At 36.4% G+C, this 23,875-nt stretch overlaps 1 protein-coding gene across 1 annotated transcript; it reads right to left on the bottom strand.

Annotated features, from left to right (window-relative positions):
* Nucleotides 1-1,614: 1,614 nt before the first annotated feature.
* On the bottom strand, nucleotides 1,615-22,687 carry LOC129253863 (tRNA-dihydrouridine(20) synthase [NAD(P)+]-like). The gene is made up of 13 exons (XM_064095297.1): nucleotides 22,570-22,687; nucleotides 14,647-14,764; nucleotides 13,465-13,510; nucleotides 11,767-11,902; nucleotides 11,175-11,283; nucleotides 10,586-10,651; nucleotides 8,655-8,812; nucleotides 7,791-7,959; nucleotides 6,842-6,963; nucleotides 5,001-5,150; nucleotides 4,316-4,406; nucleotides 3,412-3,485; nucleotides 1,615-2,152 (listed from the first exon to the last, which is right to left on the bottom strand). Exons 2-13 carry the CDS (start codon nucleotides 14,761-14,763, stop codon nucleotides 1,774-1,776), a joined length of 1,617 nt encoding a protein of 538 aa, XP_063951367.1. The 5' UTR covers nucleotide 14,764; nucleotides 22,570-22,687; the 3' UTR covers nucleotides 1,615-1,773.
* Between the last annotated feature and the right edge of the window lie 1,188 nt (nucleotides 22,688-23,875).

Below are 23,875 nucleotides of genomic sequence, written 5' to 3'. Positions count from 1 at the left end.
TCTGATGAAATCCATTTTTCAAAAATTTCAAAAAAACATTTATTTTCTAATGTATTCTATTGTTTTCTAAATTTCTTGTGTTTTTCGACTTTTTTGTTTTTAATTGTTTTTTCAATGGAAATTGTCGGGGACTTTATGTAGACCATAAACAAGATAAAATTAATTGATTTTAAGCAGTAAAAGGAAAAATAATGATACATTTGTGAATTTTGGCTAAAACCACTATTTGCATTGGATTTGTACACAAATTCACGTTTTTGAGTAATTTTGGGTCTGCATGCACTTACGAAATGTTGCGTAATTTCGGAACCACGGGTCACAATTTTGGTCTCAAAAGTTGCGCGAGACTTGAAAGTAAAAAGTCAGCGAGCGACACGGTCAAAAAATTTCTAGCGGCGGATTTATCGCGAAAAATGTCGAGGGGGGGGGGGGCTGAATTGGCCCCCAAAACTCGTTTTGGGGGTCAATTACTGTTAAAATGGCATTATTGCGAGGTGTTGCGAGCGTGAATCACAAGCTCAAACTTTAGGGCATTTCAAGAAGAAATGAAAATAAAAAATTCAGAGCAGGTTTCTGCTTTCATTAAAAAGATGAACATCTAACCAACTACAGAATTATCACGAGCGCGAAGCACGAGCTTAAATATGCTGACCAGAAAAGGAGTGATCTCTTTAGGATACATATTTCACCAATCAAATAATATGAGTGCGAAGTGGGAGCTGAAAAATAGTAATATTCCAGCCTGAAAAGTAATCTACAGGCAGGATATTCTTCATTATCTCTTCCTAGGGAGTAAATCTGAGACAAAACCTGCACTGGCACCAATATTGTCGCATTTGTGTCTTACAGGACGAGAAGAGATGTATTATACAGCTGACAGAAGCTTGCTGGTATGAAGAAGAACTTCGATTAAAGAAGATTAGAAGGAAGTTACATATCACTGTGTGAGTAAATATTCTAAGACTTCATATCAAAATATTGCATGCTGGATAAGGATTCAGGGTCCATATGAGGGCTTGAGATGGCGCTGTTAAAGTGGCATCATGATTTTAATTTAATTGGTTAAATGAACTTTTGAAGTATAAAAACGCAGACTTCTTTTACACCTTTTGCAATGCAATCAGATATTAAAGGTATGAGGCAGATTAATACTGAAGTGCTAATATTACACGTACTACCAAGAGAAAATGGTAAAAAGGGAGTGAATTATCTTCAAAACTCCAAGAAGTTTTATAATTAATTATTCAGGGGCCTGTATCATGAAGCTTAGAGATTGACCATAGGGCTGATTTCTACAACTGATTGCATCGACTATTATGTATGATTCATCATACGAAGAAGCTTAATAATTAGTTACTAAGCTTTATGTAACAGGGCCCAGAATAGTGACCACTTTGTGTCGCTGCTAATGCAGAACCCTATTCATCAAATCTGAATATACTGTGCCAATTTTCTGCATTAGCATCTTTGGTTCAATAATGATAAGTGTATCATAATTAGATTAAGATTGATTAATAATTAATCTTAAAAATATTGAAATTGGCAATGCGATGGAAATGTAACCTCAACCTTAGCCATGCAAAATTGGCAAATATCAAACTTTAAAAAAAATAATTGAATCAATCTGTTATTTCTAATATATAGACTTTAAAAGGAAAATATTGCTGATTACACAAGGATTCAAGCAATGTATTTTCCTGTATGGTTAAAATATTAGTATATTGCATAGTACTTATGTTACTGACAGATATCATTTAGGGCAATAGACTTATGTCATCTCTGCTCAGCAATATTAACATATCTTTTATCCTGATGATCTGTAGAGCAATCCTTGCTTGGTGAAGGCACAGCAGAGGGGAAAGCATTTCCTGCTGTGTGTGAACTGGATGATTCTGCCCCCGTCCCGTTGTGAACCTCTTCCTGCCCTTTGACAGGCTGGCTATTCAGGTTGTCCTGCTGCTCGGATTGGTCTTTAGCATGACCTATTGATTTGACCTCCTGACCTTGCTTTTTGACCGTCTGATCTCCTGATTCAGTACAGCTCTTCTTTGAAGGAGTGCTCGAGCGAGGGTCCCTCTTTTGGAGAGACAAGCCAAGCTGTTGGCAGCAAACTGCTGCTGCAGCTTGCTCAGAAAACTTCTTACTTGTACACCTAGGAAACAATGAAAAAAAAATGCCAATCAAATTCGTATAACAATTATCACTCCACTATCATTTAAAGGAGAATGAAACTCTTGGAGCAAGTTAGCTTTTGTGAAAGCAGAAAAATCAAAGAATAAGATCAACAAAACTTTGAGTAAAATAGGACTAGCAATAAAAGAGTTATGAGCATTTGAATGTCGAGATCACTAATGCTATGGAGATCCTCCCATTGGCAATGCGACCAAGATCTGTGATGTCACACACGTACAACTCTCCCATTCGGACACTGAAAATATACCCCAAAACATCTCTTTTTGCTCATTCTAATCATATGACAAACGATTCATCAATGATATAATGTTGTGAAACCTCTGTACTTGTCATCTCATAAAGAAAACACCTAACCTTGTGATAGACTCTATAAAAGTGAGAATATAAGTGAAATAAGTACTAAAGTAATGAGGGAGTTGTACGTGTGTGATATCACAGATCTTGGTCGCATTGCCGATGGGAGGATCTACATGGCACTAGTGATCTCAATATTCAAATGCTCATAACTTTCTTATTATTCATTCAATCTTCCTCAAACTTTCAACAATATGTTTCTTTGATTTTTCTCTTTGATATGGATTCAGCTAGTTTCAAGGGTTTCATTCTCCTTTAACACAACACTGAAATCACCCAAATTTGCACATGTATTTACAAAGGTGTTTTCTCTACTTGATTTTCTTAACTTGAAACTGAAATAATTTTTTAACAATACCACAATTTTTTAATAGTTAAACTCCACAAGTGCTTAGTGTCTGTTAACCTACAATTCATTGTAAAAAAAATGGAATAAAATAAGATAATTTTTGTTGTAGTTTAGCATGCATTTGAATAATTTTTGTGCAGACTAATAACACCTTCAAGCAATTCTTACAGTATCTATTTGGGAGCATTCTAACCCTCACCAGGCTGGGCACATTTTTGGCTTTCGTATGGCCCGTGGGGAGGGGGTGATTCAACCCCCCCCCCCACCCCACGATCTCAGATGCCAATCATGCAAGCGCCACAAAAATTTGCAAAATGGTAGTCTGCAAGGTAACTCTATTGTCTTTTTAAATAAAAGGATTTTATCTTATATCTATCAACTGTGCTAATTTAAGCATAAATAAAACACAATTAAAAATTTTAACATGGACAAGTTTTTTTTATAAGTAACTTATACATTGTACAGAATACTACCCAATCATATTTTTAAATTTGTATTTCAGTTAGTAAACTCACCATAGTGTTGTGGCATATTCCTGATTGTTCAATCTAATAGAAGACCTGAAAACATTATTCTTTTTATCTTCCTCCTGTAAATGAAATAATTCAAAAGAACATGTAAATATATTATCATTCCTAAATCCAATACAAAAATTAAGGGCTAAAACCTTTTTTTTTACATACTGTTTCTCATTATCAGCACTCTGGTCATACAGAATTTTTAGGCTCTTGGAAATGTCAACAATTGTCTCTTATAAACACAGCTCTACAACTCATCCCCAGTAAAGTATAATTCTGTATTAAATGTGCAAAACAGGAAGCTCATTTCAAGTTCTAACTTCTATAAAAATGTAATTTGTCTCGATTCAGCGATTTTGAATACAGAATCTGTTATTAACAATGGCGCTTTTCAACCCATTCCAACTTTGCATGCAGCACTGCTGTATGTTCTGCACTGTATAGCATATGAACCCCCCCCCCCTTTCGTCATCCATAATTAAGTCTGAACAGGGAATTCCCTGATCTGACCAGGATACTCCATGATCTAACCAGGCTCATCAAATCACAACCTTCAGCATGTTCAGAAGGGCAAAAATGTAACACCAGTGCTTGACAGTCAATTTCAAGTTTGGTGATAGCAAATGCACACTGATGGAAGACAATAGATTACGCCAGTTTCATGCAAGAATCTAACAACTGCATTCCTGTGGTCGGATTCACCCCACACTCACAGAAATCTCCCTCAGAAACCTCCTTCCACTTCTCTCTGTAAAGTACATTTTGAATGTATTTGATGTAATATATTACAAGGTGACAAAATTAATGAATTTTAATCTTATAAAAGGAACATTACAACAAGTATAATACAGAGGGTACTACCAACTAAAAGTGATTTCCATTGAAGAGTTGGAAGACTTACTGTGGTGTATCGAGGCAGTTGTAGTCTCTGGGCATGGCAGTACTCTACCAGCAAACCCTTGTAAGTTGTCTTGAATAGCCTCAACTGTTTCCTGCAAACATCAATGATATTATAAAGGAATATTTTCTATAACTTACACCGTTTCCTATTAACCATTTGAACCTGAAAGGCCGGAAAACCGGCTACGCAGTGGGCTTGCAAATGCCCGAATGGACATAATACCAGCCTGAAGACATGTGACCTGAAAAAACATTGATTATAAATGTCGAGTAATATTTAAAAAAAAGATATCATCTCGCTAGTAGATTTAGGGATATTCAGACTTTGATTTCAATCAAAAAGTTATAAGAAGTTGTAAATCTATTAAAACCCGAAAACGCAATATCAGGTTTCATCACAACAGGCTGGGCCCAGTCGGTAACCATTTAGGCCTCGTGTATAGTTCCGAGAAATATGCTTAAATTTAGGACCACGTTCATGTTAATGATAAGAGGGCACAGGGTCAAGGCTTATTTTGTTATCTTAAGCCAGCCAAAACAAGCAGACCATCAGTTTGTGTGTGTTGAACAGCATTCCACAGCATTTAGATTATCTTCTTAATTTTATGCACCTTGAACACTCTACAGAGTGTTTTTGGCGATTTATAGGTTACATTAATATTGTTATTATTTAAGGTATCACCTACCTGTTTAGTTTACATGGTGCTTCTATGACGAAGGTCCCATCATTCAGCTTCCGTTTCTTAGGGGCCATCTCTGTGCAATCTAGCTCTTCTATGGTTGCTGTTCTTGCTGCCAAGACCTTGTCATGGTAATCATTCATGTCAAATGCTGAACTGTCATCAAATCAAAGACAAGACAACGTGATACAACTGATTTACTATTTCAGAAGCATCTCAAGCATGCTGTTTTTCAAAATGCAATTTCCGCCTAAACATCAAAGTCTGTGTTCTTCGGTGAAATGGGCAAATGATAGAGCAAAAACTAGTATAGAACATCTTAGAAAAATTAAGTTTAAATTATATACATTCAATGCAGTAAGAAGATTAAGATTGGTTAATGCATGCTTAACAAGGTGAAAATTTCATATCAACAGATTTGAAGCCGAAGCATGATTTTGTAGTATTGGATTTTTGCTCTGATTTTCATAATTTTCATTTTATTGTTAATATTTTGTTTATATTTGTTGTCCTAAAATATTTGTTGTCCTCGGGGGGGGGGGGGGGGGGGGGGGGGCGCCCTCAACATTTAGCACAATATAAGGCACACAATATTTTGTAACAATCCCCTCATTTACTTTTTACTTTCAAGTCTTGCGCATCTTAAATCATTTGAGACCATGCAACGCCTGGATACACGGTTCTGAAATTTCCCAACATTTTGTAAGTGCATGTTAAACCCAAAATTATGCAAAAACGTGATTTTGTGTACAATGTCAATTACTTCTACTTTTGCTGGTCTAAATGGATTTATTTCATGCTGTTTATGATCTCAAAATTGTCCCCCCAAAAAGTTCATTGATTAATAAATGAAAAACAAAAGGTCAAAAAACAAAGAAATACATAAGAAACTGCATAAAACAAGATAATACATAAGAATTGATCCTATATCGCAATTTTTCTCACATTTGCAAAGAACATCACAAAACGTTTTTCTGCAACGAAAATTCGAACATTTGGAGCCTTTTTCAGGGAGTTAGATGAGAAAAAGTATGATTTCGCATACTTCTTATGCATAAATTGGCATAGTCAACAGCAATTTTCATTATATAAATTACTATAGCATTTTGTGTATTATATACCAGACAAATTGCCAATTTATAGCGTGATCGCACGGTTGACGGCCGAGATCTCAAAGGGGAGCCTGTGAGCCCCCCCCCCCCCCCATATGATCTCTCAAAATATCCCTGTAGATAGGGTAAGGCACTTTAGCTCATGATCAATGTAAAGTTAGCCAATCTAATCTTTGTAAATGTATTCTGATTGAGCTGGCTATCTAATCTCCCGGACGGCTGTGGTTAGGGACCTGCCTATTTTGGGATTCATTAGGAGTTTTTATTTTTTTTCTTTCTTTTCAATTTGAATCCTTTTTGGTTTTGATTTGAAAGAAGATCCAGAGTTCGGTTGGTCCCTGACCACGGTCAATCTGGTGTGTTAAACCTGGATCCGTGCAGTTTGGAATTGATGGATATTGATTAATATTATATTGCTCACTATTTTTCTTCTTTACCTCATATCATCCTTACCTTCTATCTTTCTTTCCCTATCACTTTCTACTTGTAGCTCTGGGTTCAATTATTATTCTCAATTTCATATACAATTTTCCATTATTAGATGTATACCTGTTTATGCTTAGGATTTGTATTTTCCATTTGTATTGTATATATGCTTGTATTTTGTTTTGTTTTATGTTATACAGGGCCCCCAAGTACAACAGTATTTGACTGCTGATGGGGTTACCCTATTTAAATAGTATGTACTAAATAAATAAATAAATAATTGAAAAGGCATTTGATTCTAGACCTTACCAGATCTCCTTCACACTCTTTGAACGCTGTAATTCCTGACCCTGTTCAGATTGGACCACATCTCTTAGGATCTGTTGGATGCAGTACTTCATGTTTGTGTAAACATTATCATAGTCTACAGCCTGGAATAAAAGAAAATACATTAAGTTGAAGTGTTACCAGCTTGAAAAAAAAACCTTGGAACTACACACATACAGCAAGAATGCAGGGAAGAGTAAAACAGACACTTGGAAGCAAACAATTGTTCATTTGGTACACAAAACTCTGTGGGCTTTGGATGATTTACTTGTAGTTTGGAAAAAAAGTGGTTTGAGGTCAAATAGTCCTATGCTTACGTTGTGATCCAGCCATCCTTTTAGGAATGGCAGTGTATGCAGAGCTACCAACTTCAACAAGAATATTTCAGTATATTAAAAGCTGAAAATCAGTATTTTGGTGAAAAAAAAAAATATTTTCAATAAAAAACCATAGGAAAACACATAAAACTGAACTTTGGAAATCAGTATTTTGAATGAAACCATCAATATTCTCATTTTTCAGTAAAAAAAAAAAAAAATCAGTACTTGGCAGATCTGTGTATGAGTTGGAGAATAATGGTAGATTACACCATGGGATAAGTACGGGGGGGGGGGGGGGGGGTTGGTTGAGTGGTGGTTTATGATTTAAAGGAAACCAAAACCCACAAAGACAAGCAATCTTATTGGATTTTGGTTTCCTTTAACACAAAAGTCATATCCTGTTATTAATTGATCAACCGGGATTTCACCCAGAACAGGTTCTATTGCTACAGTGTCCCCTATGCATCCTGGTAATCCGTCTATTGTCTATTGTTCTGCTGCCATCCATCATCTCCTTCTGCAAAGGGCCAAACACCAATTAAACCACTATTGTCTCGTTACTATACCAATACCCAATTAACAATTACCGATAAGGTTGGTATATAACTCACATATTGGATGTATCTCTTGATCACATCCTGTATTGGCAGTTTGCCTTCCTTTCGGAAAATGGACGGGTTCCACTGGGCCTCCCTGGCAATCATCACCGATGACGCTCCGGTCATCTCACGGAATCTCTCTATGTCTTCATACGATTTGATGATGTCTTGTGAACCTCCACTGAGAAAGATAACAAGATAACATGAAGAACTTGGGTGGTATGTGAATAGTACTAGACCATTTATCAAAGAAAGGTGTGCTCTCGTATGTACATGGTTATCATAACTTGAAAACCTAAAGAGACCTATCAAAACTATACAACCTCCCCCCCCCCCTCCCAAGAAAAAAAAAGGCCCGGGGAAAAAAAACAATATAGAAACAAAGCTTGGGTTTTGGAAGTGAAAAGTGTCATTTTCTCGAACATACCTCCTCTGACAATATCACAAACTCCAGAATAGAGCATTGAGCCCCTGTAACTTCAACATTTTATTGTATATTCAACTACACATTTAGGCCCGTATTCTGAAGTCAGGTTTAATAACTTAGACCATGGTCTAACTCTGGGCTAAAATTATGGGAAGCCAAAAGTGTCAAAATTTGTATTAAGTTGTATATTTCTTGTTTACTGTGCTTTTTCCTGATTAATCGATGGTGAAGACAATAATCTATTTATACTTCCTACACAATATTGAATGATTTGAGAGCCAAATGAGGTGAAATATTACATCTCTACTGTTAGTGATTTATGTAACAATTGGCTATCCATACTTAAACCACAACTTTAAACCTGAGTTTAAGTTAAACCCGACTTCAGAATACGGGCCTATGTATCCAAAACTGAAATAAAAATAAGTGTAGGCCTACATGTAACTTACTTTGCAATCAGTGGAATACTAATACAATCAGAAATAGCCTTGATTGCATCACAATGTATAGGGTTGCGAGGGCGCTCTTCAGTAAGACGTCCATGGACAGCAAGGGCAGCAACACCAGTTTGCTCAATCATCTTGGCCAGTGCTATGGTGTCTTCCAACTGAGAAAGGCAATTTAATTTTTTCAGTATGCATGTAACGACAGAATAGCACATTGATGATTGATTATTTGTTAAATAATTAATGAATTTACATCCATCTCATATTCCAATATGATGAGCATTCTGGAAGTATGCAATCCATCACAAACCTTTATCCTTCATGTTAGAAAGCCAAGATGGGACCTCTTTCTTGCATCAGGGAGGGGGGGGGGGGGTGTTTCACACAGTGTGCCTTAGAGTCATTCTTATGTTGATGTGCATATGATATGTAACCCGCAATCTTGATTAATAATATAGTGCATGTTTCACACATGGCTAGACAAATCACTTATAAAACACATGTTATGTGACCATTCAACCAACAATAAGTCACCGAAAATGAATTTTTAGATTTTCAATGAGCTTAGAAAAGCACATATACATGTAACTTATTACAAATGGTCAACAATAACCCTCTCAAGGGCCTGATTGAACACAGAAGAAATTCAGCAAGAGCTTTAAAAAAAAATAAGGAGAATACAAGGTTCAAAATTCTGGGTTCACTCAAGCAGGAGATGTGCAAACTGTGCAACCCCCGGTTATACTTCAATGCAATTCCCCAAAATGGTGTCAAAGAAACTTATATCTTCTTTTTACTCAATTTTACAACTTAAAATTTTGGAATTATAAACAAGATGTACTCTGTCAGTTAAGCTTTTCTTTTAATTAATTACTATTGTTTAAGCTATTTACAGAGAACCTTCACTGGTAATTTATTGTTGGTTTTGTGTGGCTATACAATGAAGTCCACAAAATGTCCAAAGTCGTGCACTCCAATAACTGATTTTCAAACAAATTATAATAGCATTTGATGTAAATAGTTCAACTGCATCAGAACAGCAAAGTTCCGCATAGTTGGATGAATATCAAAATCAAATTTCCAGACTATTTTGAGCCTCCCTGTAGGAATACAAGCAAACTCACCATATCTCCATTTTTATCATGAAGTCATGACTCATGTTTATAATGACTTGATAACTACCTCCTGAGTGAGTTGAAATATGTTGTGTTTATCAGCACAACTTGAGCGGATTACTATATACTCGCCTCTTTCAATTTGTGCTTACTTTTTTTTGCAAGTTTGACTGACCCATTGTTGTTTGCTGTCTAATATGACAAAAGACAATCTGATTTCCTCTGCAACAGCTTTTTTCTTGATGCTTCATATTCTACTGACTCTGTACAGAAATGTTTCTGAGATTTGTCATGCCATGTCTGATAGAGGTCTTCACGCATACTTTTTGTTTTTATTCAATTTTGTAATTATAATATCACTAAGTATGTTAAATTAATATCAGTATGATCAGTTAATAAGCCCAGCGCAAACCACATGAACTGATTGTCAAACAAATTATAATAGCATTTGATGTAAATAGTTCAACTGCATCTCAACAGCAAAGTTCCGCATAGTTGGATGAATATCAAAATAAAATTTCCATACTATTTCGAGCCTCCCTGTAGGAATACAAGCAAATTCAAACCCAAATAGTAATGACATCACCATCAGCTGCAACTTGAAGCCGATTTGGACTTTACTCCTACCATATATGCTTGCGACAAAATGGAAATCTGATTTGAGTATTCCTGGTATTATGCCGAACTTCAAATAAAATGATTTTACTTCAAGGAACTTTCAAATTTAATAGAAACTGCGATTTGTTTGAAACTCGTGTTGTAGTCAGATTGTGTGTGCCCAACTTAAAGTATGGAAAAGAGCATGCTGGAATCACGTACCTTGGGGAGGATTCGAATCTTGCATGTTACAGGAATTTTAACTCCCTGAACCAATGTTGTCAGAATCTGAAAAGAGAAACAACATAATAACATAGCCTTTTTCATCATACAAAAATCATGGTGTGGATGTAGACATAATGGATCATGGGCTATGAAGTTTTAATATGATGATTTGATATGAAGTGCTAGTATGCAGCATGCTACCATTTTCTCCTCTCTTTATTCTTCTGTTATACGGTGATAATTTTTCTTGTCATGGCAATTTGATTCTGTTCTCCTCCTAGTATGTATTGCCGTTGTTGATGTTATGTTTTTCTTTTTAACTCAGTGAATTTTATTTCACCAAGTACTGTAGTATTTAATGAAAAGGGGTATAAAGTTGAATTGAATATGTTGTATTTTGCTTCAAGTGTACAAAGAGAGCACCTTTGAACATTCAACAAAACTGCTCACAATAAAGTGTATTTTACCCTACCATCAACACTGACACTTTTTAGAATGAAAACTGACGTGTATATATTGACAATGATACTCTTTAAAATGAATAATTCTATACTAGAAATCAATTACACTAAGAATAATATCTGACCTCCTTGATACGATCTGGGGTTTTGAGCAGTGCTGCTCCCATGCCCCCTTTCAATGAGAAATCCTTAGGACAGCCCATATTGATATCGATTCCCGAGATGTCTTTCTCACTATAGTAGAGATAAAGAGTCAAATAAATAAAGTAAAAAAAAGAAAGTAATAATAAATTAGATACCACTGTCATAACTACGATACACAACTGTTGATGTTGATCATAAATAGCCATTGATTATAACTACTTTATTCAATTAAAGACAATAGCAGGAAGATATCCACTGAATATTGAAGGAAATAACAAGGTTTGGAGTTTCATGGTTGTTCAAGCATGATACCTGTTCACTGTGCTAGACCTAATGAAACTCTCAGTAGTCAGATGAAAATATGGTCTAAAAATGCTGCCATCTTGGCTTTCACTGAATGTTATGACTCCACATGTTTGTGAGAAGGTAGAGGAAGAATCACTCTTTTAGATAATTGAAATGTTCTATTATTAGTGAAAGAGCCGATTATTTTTGCCAATTACAGAAAACTTTCCATTGTGATTTATTGTGAATTTTGAGGTAAATGGTCACGTTTGTGTTTATTGTACTCACATCATCTTCGCAACCTTGAGTGCTCGCTGGGCATCCGCTGTTCCCATCTGGAAAACCAGTCGATCTGTTTCTTTTGAACATGTACGGAAGACTACCACATCATCCTTTGATATGTAATCGACAGTTCCAAGAACATCTATATCAAAGAAAAGGTAAAGGAAAGGGTCAATGAAAATGACAATTGCAGCCATGTTTAGTTAAAATCATATTCTTTATTTATCAAATTTTATTGATCAAATTGAAAGTCAACACAAACATCAAGTAATAATTTATACAGTGGCATATCCAGGAGGGAACGGAATTGATTTGATTTGATTTGATTTATTTATTTCCACATTCCAAAAAAAAGCATATACAAGTGTAATCATTTTTTTTCTTAGCATAACATAATAAGCAAATGATATAATTAATAACATATGCATAATATACAATCTAATTGAAACATACTTATACCTGATAAATTTCTTCTTTTTTTAGTGTTAAAACAAAATAGCAGAAAAAAAAATGTATATATACATATATCAACATTAATACATTTTGAAATGTGGGAGACCTTCATCTTAAGCTTAGAGCTTGAAATTGATAAAGGCCTCAAAAGGAAAGGGGAAGGAAAATCAGACAAATAGTGCAATAAAAGAGACTTATCTTTTATTGCACAAAATAATAGAAATATTACCAAAAAAGTAGATAGGGAAAGAAAATGTAAAATGAGGAAGTTATAATCATGTTGATAAAAGTTAAAGTGTGCGAGAGTGCAAGTGCAGGGGAGGGGGGGGGGATTGTAATATCAGTTGGTACGTAACACACAGAAATTTTAGGTATCATATTTTAACAGTGTATTTCTCTTCAAAACAGCCTTGAATGAATAAAGTGTAGAGCATAACTTAATTTCAGGTGATAAATTGTTCCATAAATCTGCACCGTAATGTCTAATTGATTTGTGTGCTATTATTAGTTTTGGATTTGTGAGATGAAATTTGTCAGAGTTTCGTGTTGGATACGAGTGAATGGTGTTGTTGATTGTGAACATATTTTGAAAGGAAGTGGGAAGTATTCCCTTTTTGTATTTGAACATGAAGATAGCAGCTTGATATGTATTTATATCTGAAATTTTTAAAGTTCTTAATTTAAAAAATAAAGGACTGGATCTAGCGAGATATTGTGATCCTGTACAAATACGAACTGCTCTTTTTTGTAACAAGAAAATCGAATTAAGTTTTGTATTACCACAGTTACCCCAAACTATGTTGCAATATGATATGTGAATTAACAAATTTAGAAATAGAGGGGGTGCAGATGATTATTGATAATATTCTTAGATATGTTCAATGGACAATACTCGAAATATATAGAGAGGCATGCATTCCTTGTGCTCCTGACTGGATCTGCCGCTGATGATAGTACAAATCATGTGTAAGAACAATATTACAAGCATAACCATGTGTCATACCATTACCACTTATTATGATTACCCCCTCATTAGTCCAAAATATGCCATCCAAGCCCCAAAGGCATTGAAGTACATACTGCATGACTTTGATTGTCATCATGTCCACCCCTACAAATTTGCTGAATTAGTTGAAGTATAAGAGGGCTTTGTCAAGGGTTATTAGTGCTGTGAGTGACAGGACATTAGTCTGGCATAACATGGACATGATATTATTCAAATTGAAAAAAAAACATATATATATATATTACCGTTCACTTTTCTCCTGCAAGTGAGCATTTTGAAATCGATCAACTCCTGAAAGAGAAATTGAAACAGAGATGATTTGATAGATCCAGTTACATTGTATCTCCTTCCTTACTGCAAAGCTAATCTAACATTACTAGTGACCCATTCCCCCCTTCCCCTTTGGGCAATAATACACTTGAAAGCATTACGGTAAAAATACAATAATCCTACAGTCACAAGAACCTTTATGAACACTGTACGAATAATTCAATACCATTTATTGCCATGTATAAAATTGTTTGTACAGTGTTCTTAACCCTTTGAACCCGAAAAACCAGCTTCAAGCCCAGTGATTAGAAAAGCAAGGGTTTCAAATATCAGGTGACCTTTAAAAATGACGTTATTTTAGAGATATTCAGTCGATAACTTCAGTTTATAATTTCATCCCAATTGGCTTTTATTTTAAGGTCATAGCATAAAACATGACCAAAATATAAAACCCTACCTACTAGGCTTGTGCGATAATACACGGCCAGTTTTAAACGGACTATGCTATTGTTGAATTTTACTTCCATCAAAGCAGTAATTTTGTGACAAAATTTGAGATTATCGTTAGTAGGGGAAGCTAAACAACATCAGCTATATAAATGCGGAATATTATTATTATCAGCTGGGAAAGGCCGTGTGCCAGCGGAGTAAGGTGCCGCTGACATGTACATTTATTCCTTCATTTTGCAGATGATCTTGATATCTGCAAATAATTCAAGGTGAGGGTCACGGCCATCCTGATTAAGTCAGGGTTCAAAGGGTTAAAGGTATTTGTGACCAGAGCATTACTTTTGGGTATTTTATTAAGCATTGCTTGATTTAGGACTGCGTTTCTTGTAATTACTGTATTTATACATCTCTCTTATCTATCTACCTTGAATAGCAGTTTTTATTTCACAGAGAGCTAATGTTTATGAATAACTCGGCTTCTTGGGCAGCTAGGTAGTGGCAGAAGCACTCCAATATTAAAGAAGGGAAGCACATCTGTTTGCACATCAAGGAATTAGGCTCATTTACATGTGGAACTAGCTAGATATACAGACTCGGTCCTTCAAAAAAATGGGATAGGCACTTCTCGCATTGTTTATTATTTTACCCTGAAAGGCAAATACATACACAACCTAACATCCAGAATCTGTATATTGTCAGATACCTACCTCGCAATATACAATGTCAGCACCATATTCCAATGCCAATAGTCTTGTAGGGAGAGTGCCTATCCTCACCATCGGGGCTAGGATCACTTTGTTGGCATAGTTCAGCCTAGAACCCATCCTACAGTAAGAAAGTAGATAATTAATCAAATGAAACATTAAAGCAGGGAACAATTCACGCGGGGGCTGGGGGCAATCTAGCTACAAAAATACTCAAAAGAGCCCTGGAAATACCAATTCATCACAATGTTAAATCTCATCAAATGATATATTTAGACAGTAAGTTGTGAAAAGTAGCCCCTGAAAATAATAATAATAATAAAAAGAAAATTTTTTTGCCTACATCCAGGTGCTTAAAAACATAAAAACACTAGTTACTAGATCTTTATCTTAATTTGCAAAGTGTATTTCCTGTGCCTCAATTTCTAAAATATGTTCACATTATTATAGGATATATGAAATTGAATATAACTCCGAAATTCCAAACAGTTGTTGGTTTTCTCTGCATTTAGAGATTTATTGCAGCCTCTGTTATAATCCTAGACTATTGCTAATTTGAGGATTGATGGGCTATATACCCAGTTATGTGTCCGGAAAATGGATTCTCAACAGCAATTTGTCCATGTGTCTTGAACCCCATTTGTGTTACGTTGCCCAAATCAAATGATTTAGCACACATATCGGTATAAAAATTGTCATAACTTCGAAAATATCCATCCGAACCAGAAAGTATACTTTTTCTAAAAAAAAATTTCATCAGGATTCCAAAATGGCATTTAAAAATAAAATGAGGTATGGACTATGGTGAACTGCCGACATTTTATGAGTGAATTTATTCAGTTGACTTTATTTTGTAGGTACCGTATTTGTGTATTATAAAATAGGTGTATTATTTCAAGCATCGCGATTGGCCAATATGCGTCACATGACACCCAACTTTTTTTGTGCACTGCACGGCAGTGCAAAAGGTGCGCAACGAAAATTGACATTGCACGCTCAAGCAAACCAGTGCGGTAGAAGTCCCGGTAGAAGTCCAACAAAACTGTACTGTAACTTTTTAAGAATTTGTTTCTGTGTTGCTATTTTATAAAACAAATAATGCACTTGCTCTGTCGTGAGTAAAAGTAAATGCAGAGAAAGCTCGATTTCTTCAGATGGTGCACACTGGGAGCTCGCCGCCAGCGGCTCGTGCACAGTGTGGCACCTATCTAAAGAAACCTTAACCCAGGGAGCTCACCGTGCATTTACTCATACTCACGGGACTAGGGTAGATTGTGGTCACAATAACTTGGAAAGAAAATTGTGAAAACAGAAATTATGCACTTACCACGATTATATGGATGAAGGTCTAACGTGTGGCAGCATCCTGACATCGAGGCACAGACTGGAACCTCAAAAAAACGAAAAGTTCTGTCGCGATACCTCTTCTACTTTCAGAATTCATAGCAAAATGGCCGATCGAGACGAGTACCGAGGGTGTAGGGCGCATGCGCGAATTTTTGACCAAGTCTACATGTATATGCGCTAGTGCTATAGCCTCGGTCTCGATCTGCCATTTTGTTTTGAATTTTGAAAGAAGGAGAGGTATCGCGACAGAACTCTTCTTTGAGGGTCCAGTCTGTGCCTCGATGTCAGGATACTGCCACACGATAGACCTTCATCCATATAATCGTAGCCTCTTGTCGAGGCCCTGTCGGCTGCTTTCCGAGCGAACATGGCGAAGCAAGGACTATAGCGAAGCAGAGTACCGCGAGACAGGGCCTCTTGACATCTGAGCCGAATTTCACCGACAAAAACTGGTCGGTGAAATCATCCAATGAGAGAGCATCCTATTTCGCGTTACCCTGATAGAATGCAAGGTTCTTTTTCCAGAGTAAGAAGACCTCATTTATTTACAGACAGCATTCAGTCTTATAATACGATGACAAAGAAAAAATATCGGGATCATACTTAACGATAATACAATGACACAGAAAAATATTATCGGAGTCATACTTAACGATGTGTTATCTCCTTTCGATTCTCCTCATTTTGGTTCAGGATTATGCTTGAGAGCTATCTTTTAAATTCTCGATATCATCAAAACCTGACATTGTGCCGATGTTAATGAAATTTGTTCGCACTGTACATCAATGCTGAATGAACAGAGAACTTTCACTGCTATATCAATATAGTCACAACTATAAGACCACAATTATTACACTATTGAACAAATGTCCTTAATTATACACAGCCCATCTCTTTCTGACAAAATATTTTCAGTGTAACGGCCCCTGTAGTTTTAAGTGATTAGATTTTGGTTTTATTGTTATTTATTGATTTATTGATATATAAGGAATATCATTCGATTTTTTATAATGTATATGGAATAACACCGGAAATACTCTTTTCCCCCTTATTTTTTTATTTTCTTCGACGTTTTTTATTATCTTTAATGCTATCGTCGTTATCATTTGTATCATTACTTTCTTAACTGTTGTTTTTGTTAGAATCATTATCATAATCATTATTGCTATCTGCCTAAAAGCTACCATATGGGAATTTACTATAAGGAAACCCACGGGAGAACAATAGGTTCTTTCTATTATCAATAGAGCAGGGATGTCACGGGAAGCAAATCTACGTTAAGGGGATTTTTGAAGAATGGGAGTGGACAAAAGATAACCACCTAATGTGGGGTGCAAATTATTAACATTATTACTATTATTATTATTATTATTACAATTAATATTATTACTATTATTATTGTATATTTTACTATTATTACAATTAGTATGATCATCATCATCATAATCGTAATTGTTTCACATTTTTTACCGTTTTAAATTTGTTTACTCCTCCTCGTCCTTTTATTCATTTCCTTGGTTTATTTTTCCATTTCCCCTCTGTTCATTTTTCTTAATATTCATTTCCATTCAATAGCCCTTTTCCGTCTGGGACTTTTCGGAGTGATCCCCCACCCCATCCATTCTCAAAATATTGCAACTTTAATTTCTAACCCACACTCAAGATGAATAAGGCTATTCAATATGAGAATATAATATTATGAATCGTAAAATACTTGCATCGGTCGATAAATAACGATATTTATCGACCGATGCAAGTATTTTACGATTCATAATATTTTCGGCCAATGCAAGAATTTTTAAAATCTAAGTTGGCAGCTATACACGCGTGTGGTATTTAGGTTTCGATAACAAAGACTTCAAGATGGCGACCAAAACAGACTGGGTAAGTGAACTTTCGTGCTCTTAAATTTCTTTTAATTCCTTACTATTTATTGAAAAAAAATTAATCAAAAATATCAAATTCGGGGGGGGGGGGGGGGGGAAATATTGTTTTGGCCCATTTACGTTAGTTTGGGCTCAAAACGATTTATACAATCTGTGATTTAGATCTACTTTAACCGTGGGAAATCCTAGCCTCTACAGAGAGGAATGATCCCCCGGCCCAGGCTTCATGCGGAGTAAGCCTACGTATAGTAGATGACTTTTACTCCCCAGAAGCCTCCAGCCTGGAGTCCAGGCTAGCGCAGAGCTCTGGCCTGGGTTACTTAAAGGAGAATGAAACTCTTGGAGCAAGTTAGCTTTTGTGAAAGCAGAAAAATCAAAGAATAAGATCAACAAAAGTTTGAGTGAAATAGGACTAGCAATAGAAGAGTTATGAGCATTTGAATGTCGAGATCACTAATGCTATGGAGATCCTCCCATTGGCAACGCAACCAAGATCTATGATATCACAGATGAACAACTCTCCCCTTTTGGACACTGAAAATATACCCCAAAACATCTCTTTTTGCTCATTCTAATCATATGACAAACGATTCATCAATGATATAATGTTGTGAAACCTCTGTACTTGTCCTCTCATAAAGAGAACACCTCACCTTGTGATAGATTCTATAAAAGTGAGAATATAAGTGAAATAAGTACTAAAGCAATGAGGGAGTTGTACGTGTGTGACATCACAGATCTTGGTCGCATTGCCAATGGGAGGATCTACATGGCATTAGTGATCTCAATATTCAAATGCTCATAACTTTCTTATTATTCATTCAATCTTCCTCAAACTTTCAACAATATGTTTCTTTGATTTTTCTCTTTGATATGGATTCAGCTGGTTTCAAGGGTTTCATTCTCCTTTAAAGAAACTTCTGCATTTCCACTAACACACTCGGCTGCATGCATTATTTGTATACTATTTAACATGTTTAAAGGTGGAAGTTTGATGAATTTCATGACAATATTGTGTTTGAAGTGATTGAATTTATGAATTGTTGGGTATGGGCAATACGATAGTATAGTCACGTATTGTATTATCGGACACTATTATGTTTCCGGACGCGCGTATCACTGCGTTCTAAAACAAATTCGTACCGTAAGACTTCCGCAATTCAATTTCACAGAGCAATACATAGAACAAGATTGCAAAAACAAGGCGAAAAATCCGACTTTTACCTAATTATTTCTAAAAATTACAGAAAATGCTTAAAATATCATAGGGGGCCTATAACATAGTTTTGTATTAACAATTGATATATTTTCTCACGGAAATATGGGCCTGATTTGCTGAATTTCAATCTCGTCCACTCCTTCGATCGAATGATGAGGTGTGGTGTATTGTGGGTGATCGTCGACGGCTAGTTCTCAAGGTACCCGTGCGCAAGGTTTACCGTGAGTAGAGCCGTCGATCGGCAGCACATCGATAGAACTTGATGAGCGTCACGATACGAACGCGAGCATATTATTATTGGAAAGTGCCATGGAACATGCAGCTAACAAGACAAAATAATATAAGTTATCAAACACGAATTTATTACCAACATCTGCATGCTCAGATTCGATATAAAAAAAGCAAATAATACTTAGAATTTACTCATGATATGATTGATATAAGAAAAAAATCACAAAAATTTGTTCTTACATAAAGGTCATTATAATCAAGGATATCTTTACCCGTCCGGCGCGCGTCCGGAATCATGATGTAATTTGTCGCACACAAAAATAATTGTTTTTCGTGGAGGGGTATGCGGCAAGTGCGATGCAAAGAAAACGGTTGGTAAATAATGTTGTAACCCGCACCCATTGCGGTACGGGTTAACCTGCCGGTATGCCCCCGATCGCGGGTTGCGGGCCGGGCCGAGTTCATTCTCAAACCCGCAGACCGTCATGCGAAAAAAAGGGAGAAGTAACGACGCATAATAAAAACATTAACAATGAAAATTGAGTTAGGATCATGTGCTTCTTACGTGGCGGATTCTTTTAGAGACGTAGATATTTCCTTTTAAAAAAATGCCGGCGTATTTTTGTCTTGTGAACAGTGAACAGGACTGAGACAGTTCGACATAAATACATCGAGTTGCTCTTTCGAAGAAGGAGCGCGCGCCAGTGCAGCGCAGCGCAGTCTAGTCAAAAGCAATCGCATAGGCCAATGAAACTCGATGTCGAGTTTCCCGTCCCATTTTTTCCAGCTCATAATGAGGATTTCATTATTCATTATTTTCCAGAAGATGAAAGTTTGACCTTTTGTAACCTTTGAACGCACTTTTATTATGTGGAACTGTCTTGAAGCCAGGGAGCAAAATGCAAATCAATCATTTTTTTTCGGGGGTTCCATTTTCATTTTTTTGTAATATTTCAGGGTCTCCATTTCTACCGTTTTGGAGGCTACTTTTTTCATTTCGGGGGCTCTTTTCAAATGCTACGTTTTTGTATTTTGAGGAATCCCTGTTCACTTATTAAATTAATTATTACTTATCGTTTAATATTGCATGATTTTAAAGTTTTTTTTCATGCTTAGAATCTTGGATGTGGGTGTGTTTGTGTGGGTGTGACTATGAGTTAAACTTGGATATAAATGAATTCAATATCTAATTTCTACTCCATCTAATTCTAGTACTTGGCCATGTAATAAAGGCCCACATACCCTAACTTTTCCTGATGTTCTTTGAAAACGCAGATCTCCACGAAAATTGCATTTCTCTATGGGGGAGTCTAAATTTGGTGAGAATGAACTCATTAATAACTTAAATATACATGACAATGAAGAAATCATCTAACTTTATTGGCAGTTTTGAATAATATTCCCGAAATATAAATTCTGTCTGAAACATAAAATCACCATCATTGAGGCCTTACAAAGCGAATTGTCCCCCAGAGCTCTGGCAGAGAGACAGAGCTCAGACTGGCTAGCTAGTACAAGCGCCAATGCGTACGTGCGTGAGCCTCCCGTCGGCCTTGTAAAACAGATTGAGTTTTGTTTGATGATTTTTTTGTCTGATATGCCGTATGACAACTCACCAATGCGAGGTTACTAGACTATGGGATTTATTGAGGTAGCTCGACCAAACCTCGAGCGATGTTCGTGCAGGCTCCACTCCACTTCACTACCGCTACATCGGGTAGGTAGAGCGTAGTGTAGCAGAAGTGAAGTTGAGTGGAGCCTGCACGAATATCGCTCGAGGTGTGGTTGAGCATGCAGTGTCATTCCATTCACAAGAAAAAAACAAGAAAAGAATTACAGGTATTTACATGATATACAAGTAATTGTGACTGAAAAGCTTATATTAATGTTTTATATCAGTTCTGAATCTAGATCTATGTCAAAATAGTAAAATAATGAATTATTTTCAGAATTTGATTTTTAAACGCGGTCCAAATTTCATAACGCGGGCGGGCGACGGGAAACTGAACATCGAATTTCAGCGGCCATATCAAATGAAATGCAAAAACAGAAAGAAATAATAACGAGATATACGAGAAGAAAAAATTGACTGTATTATTATCAAGGTATTTATTTCAATTTTGATTACTTTATAGACGAGGTCCCATAGAATTGAATATTGTAATTATGATTGTTGTGAGTCGCCGTGTAGACTGTCCTGGACTGAAAAACAACATTGCCGATCTTTGCTGGGCAGCCTGGGCTACATGTAGCTAGCGCGCGCTGAGCTGCGGCTCCGATCCGAGGAGTTAATTGCGCAATGCTTTCAATTACGAGATCAGAGCCGACCCATTTCGGGTACAAAGTAACCCCCAAATACATTTTCTCTCCGGAATAAAACTAAAGGCGAATTTGCAAATTCATTGTAGGCCTAAGTAAATTCACTCTAGGCCTAGGCTAGGTTAGTAGTTGGCATATATTTTCGTGATTTGAGCCTGTATAGTGTGGGGATTGCAGAAATAATTTTCATTTTTCAAAGATAAATTTACTTGCGGGTTAAAACCCGACGGGTCAGCTGGTCCCGCTTGCAAATTATTGGATTTTTAATACGGGACGGTACGGTTCGGGTTTTCACTTGCGGGTTACAACATTATTGGTAAATATAAAATAATTTTATCAAATTCATAATTTTCATAATATTTGGAACAGGGCCTTATCGTGAAATTTGTCACCTCTCTTCTCGTGTGTGTCGGTGTGTGCGCGCTCGTTGTGTACAATTACAAAGTCAATGGGAGTGGAAACGGCAGTGAACAGTGAATGGACTGGTGACATATGATATAAACCACGATAATGCCTGGAATAGCAAGTGTGAATTTTTCTTGATTGTATTTCCTCTAGTTGTCATTTTTAAAGCACTGAAATAAAGGTGTCCGGCAATAGGATACACTGCCATTCTACCAGTACCACACTCTGTCTCTGTCATGTCTGTCTCCAGCACAAAAGTCGGCGCTACTGCGCTTTCGCACCGCTCGTGTAGAACGCCACGAGCATCCCAACAGCTCGGCTCGGCCAGTCCGGCGCAGCTGGCCCCGGCCGCCCCGGTGCGTAGCTTTCGGAACACTGCCCTTTTTCGCAGTGAGATGCGAAAGCGCACTAGCGCCTGAATCAATAGGTAGAAGAACAACCATGTAAATATTCTGACAGACTTTTTAATTTCAGTCATGATAATCTAAAACGTATAAAGAATGAAACGCCTCGACTTACCTTCCTGTTTTCAGTTAATTTAAACTTCAACCAGGCTTCTCCGCAGATATGGATGGATACTATCTGAACAACGTACACACGTGTCATCCGTGTTTATGCAGCATCGCTTGGATTGACAGCATGCGCCGCGAACGCGGGGGGGGGGGGGGGGCGGAGAGCGATACATTCTTGTGATAAATGACATTTGTCTTTCTTCCTTTTTCCTTCCTACTCTACCCCTTCTGCACCCCCATCACCACCTTCATATTTTCCCCCTTCAAAATTTCACTTTCTACTTCTTTTTAGTCTGTTTATTTTTCTTTCTTTCCTTTAGGCCTATATTCATGTTTAATTTGGGTAATTTTTATATCACTCAAATTTTGTATATCTTTGTTCTTTGTAAATTTTGAATATGTTAATCAAATGCTGATTTGTAAATTGTTATAATGTACTATGGACCCCGATACCCAGAATGGCCGGGTTGTTGAGGAAATGAATAAACTTTCAAATATATACAAACTTTCAAACTTCCACCCCAAGAAAAAAAAATAGAAGCAATACATGTAGTTTATCGGTAAAAATGATCATCCAGTTTGTCATTATTAGAGATATCATGAAATCATTTTTCTCAGGCCAATCCTGGGAAGGATGATCATGTAGCTTCGAATAGTTAGGGAATTTCAACTAAAGGGATGCTCCAGGCTGAAGATATTTATATCTCAATAAATAGAGTAAAATTTACAGAGCAAAATGCTGAAATTTGATCATTTAAGTCGGATAACAAATAAAGGAGTTATTGAATTTTAAAGATATGCATTATTCCACTGATACAGTCTTTCATTAGGGGGGCTGATGATGTCATATCCCCCACTTGTTCTTTTGTATTTGATTGACAACTGATTAAGGACGTTCCACAGTTATGTTTGTGCGCATTATGATCTGCGCATAGTTTACACTCTACGCGCTGACGTCACAATGGATGAACAGCTTCGGGTATGTGCTGATTTTTCTCATCTTCTGCACTTTAACTGCAGATCCGATGCTTTATTTCATGAAGCTAAAAAATGGAATTATTCCATGGACCATTCAAAAAAAGATTTTCTACAATTTCAAAATACTTTACTCTGCAGTGCTGCCAAGAATCACGAATATTACCCCGAGTTTGAATAAATGGTAGAGTGGTTTTGATTTTTTCTTCACATAGATACAAAGCATTCGGCGCATTTTTGGTGTTTTAAAAAGCACATTTGCTCTAATAAAAATACTGATAGTTTAAAAACAAGCACATGAACCCCTATTTTTTAATGTTTGTTCCTCTTAGGTATAC

Source organism: Lytechinus pictus, chromosome 2 (genome assembly GCF_037042905.1).
Source record: "Lytechinus pictus isolate F3 Inbred chromosome 2, Lp3.0, whole genome shotgun sequence".
Lineage (NCBI taxonomy): Eukaryota > Metazoa > Echinodermata > Echinoidea > Temnopleuroida > Toxopneustidae > Lytechinus > Lytechinus pictus.
This window is presented reverse-complemented; position numbering and strand designations above follow the sequence as displayed.

Bases quoted from the DNA above. Each gene is read 5' to 3' on its own strand.
- LOC129253863 (XM_064095297.1), bottom strand. From the start codon at position 14,763: ATGGGTTCTAGGCTGAACTATGCCAACAAAGTGATCCTAGCCCCGATG. The intron at 11,903-13,464 runs GTAATATATATA...TCTTTGATATAG, and splicing joins TTGCAGGAGAAAAGTGAACG to ATGTTCTTGGAACTGTCGAT. The intron at 6,964-7,790 runs GTGAGTTATATA...CTTTTATTCCAG, and splicing joins TCAAGAGATACATCCAATAT to GCTGTAGACTATGATAATGT.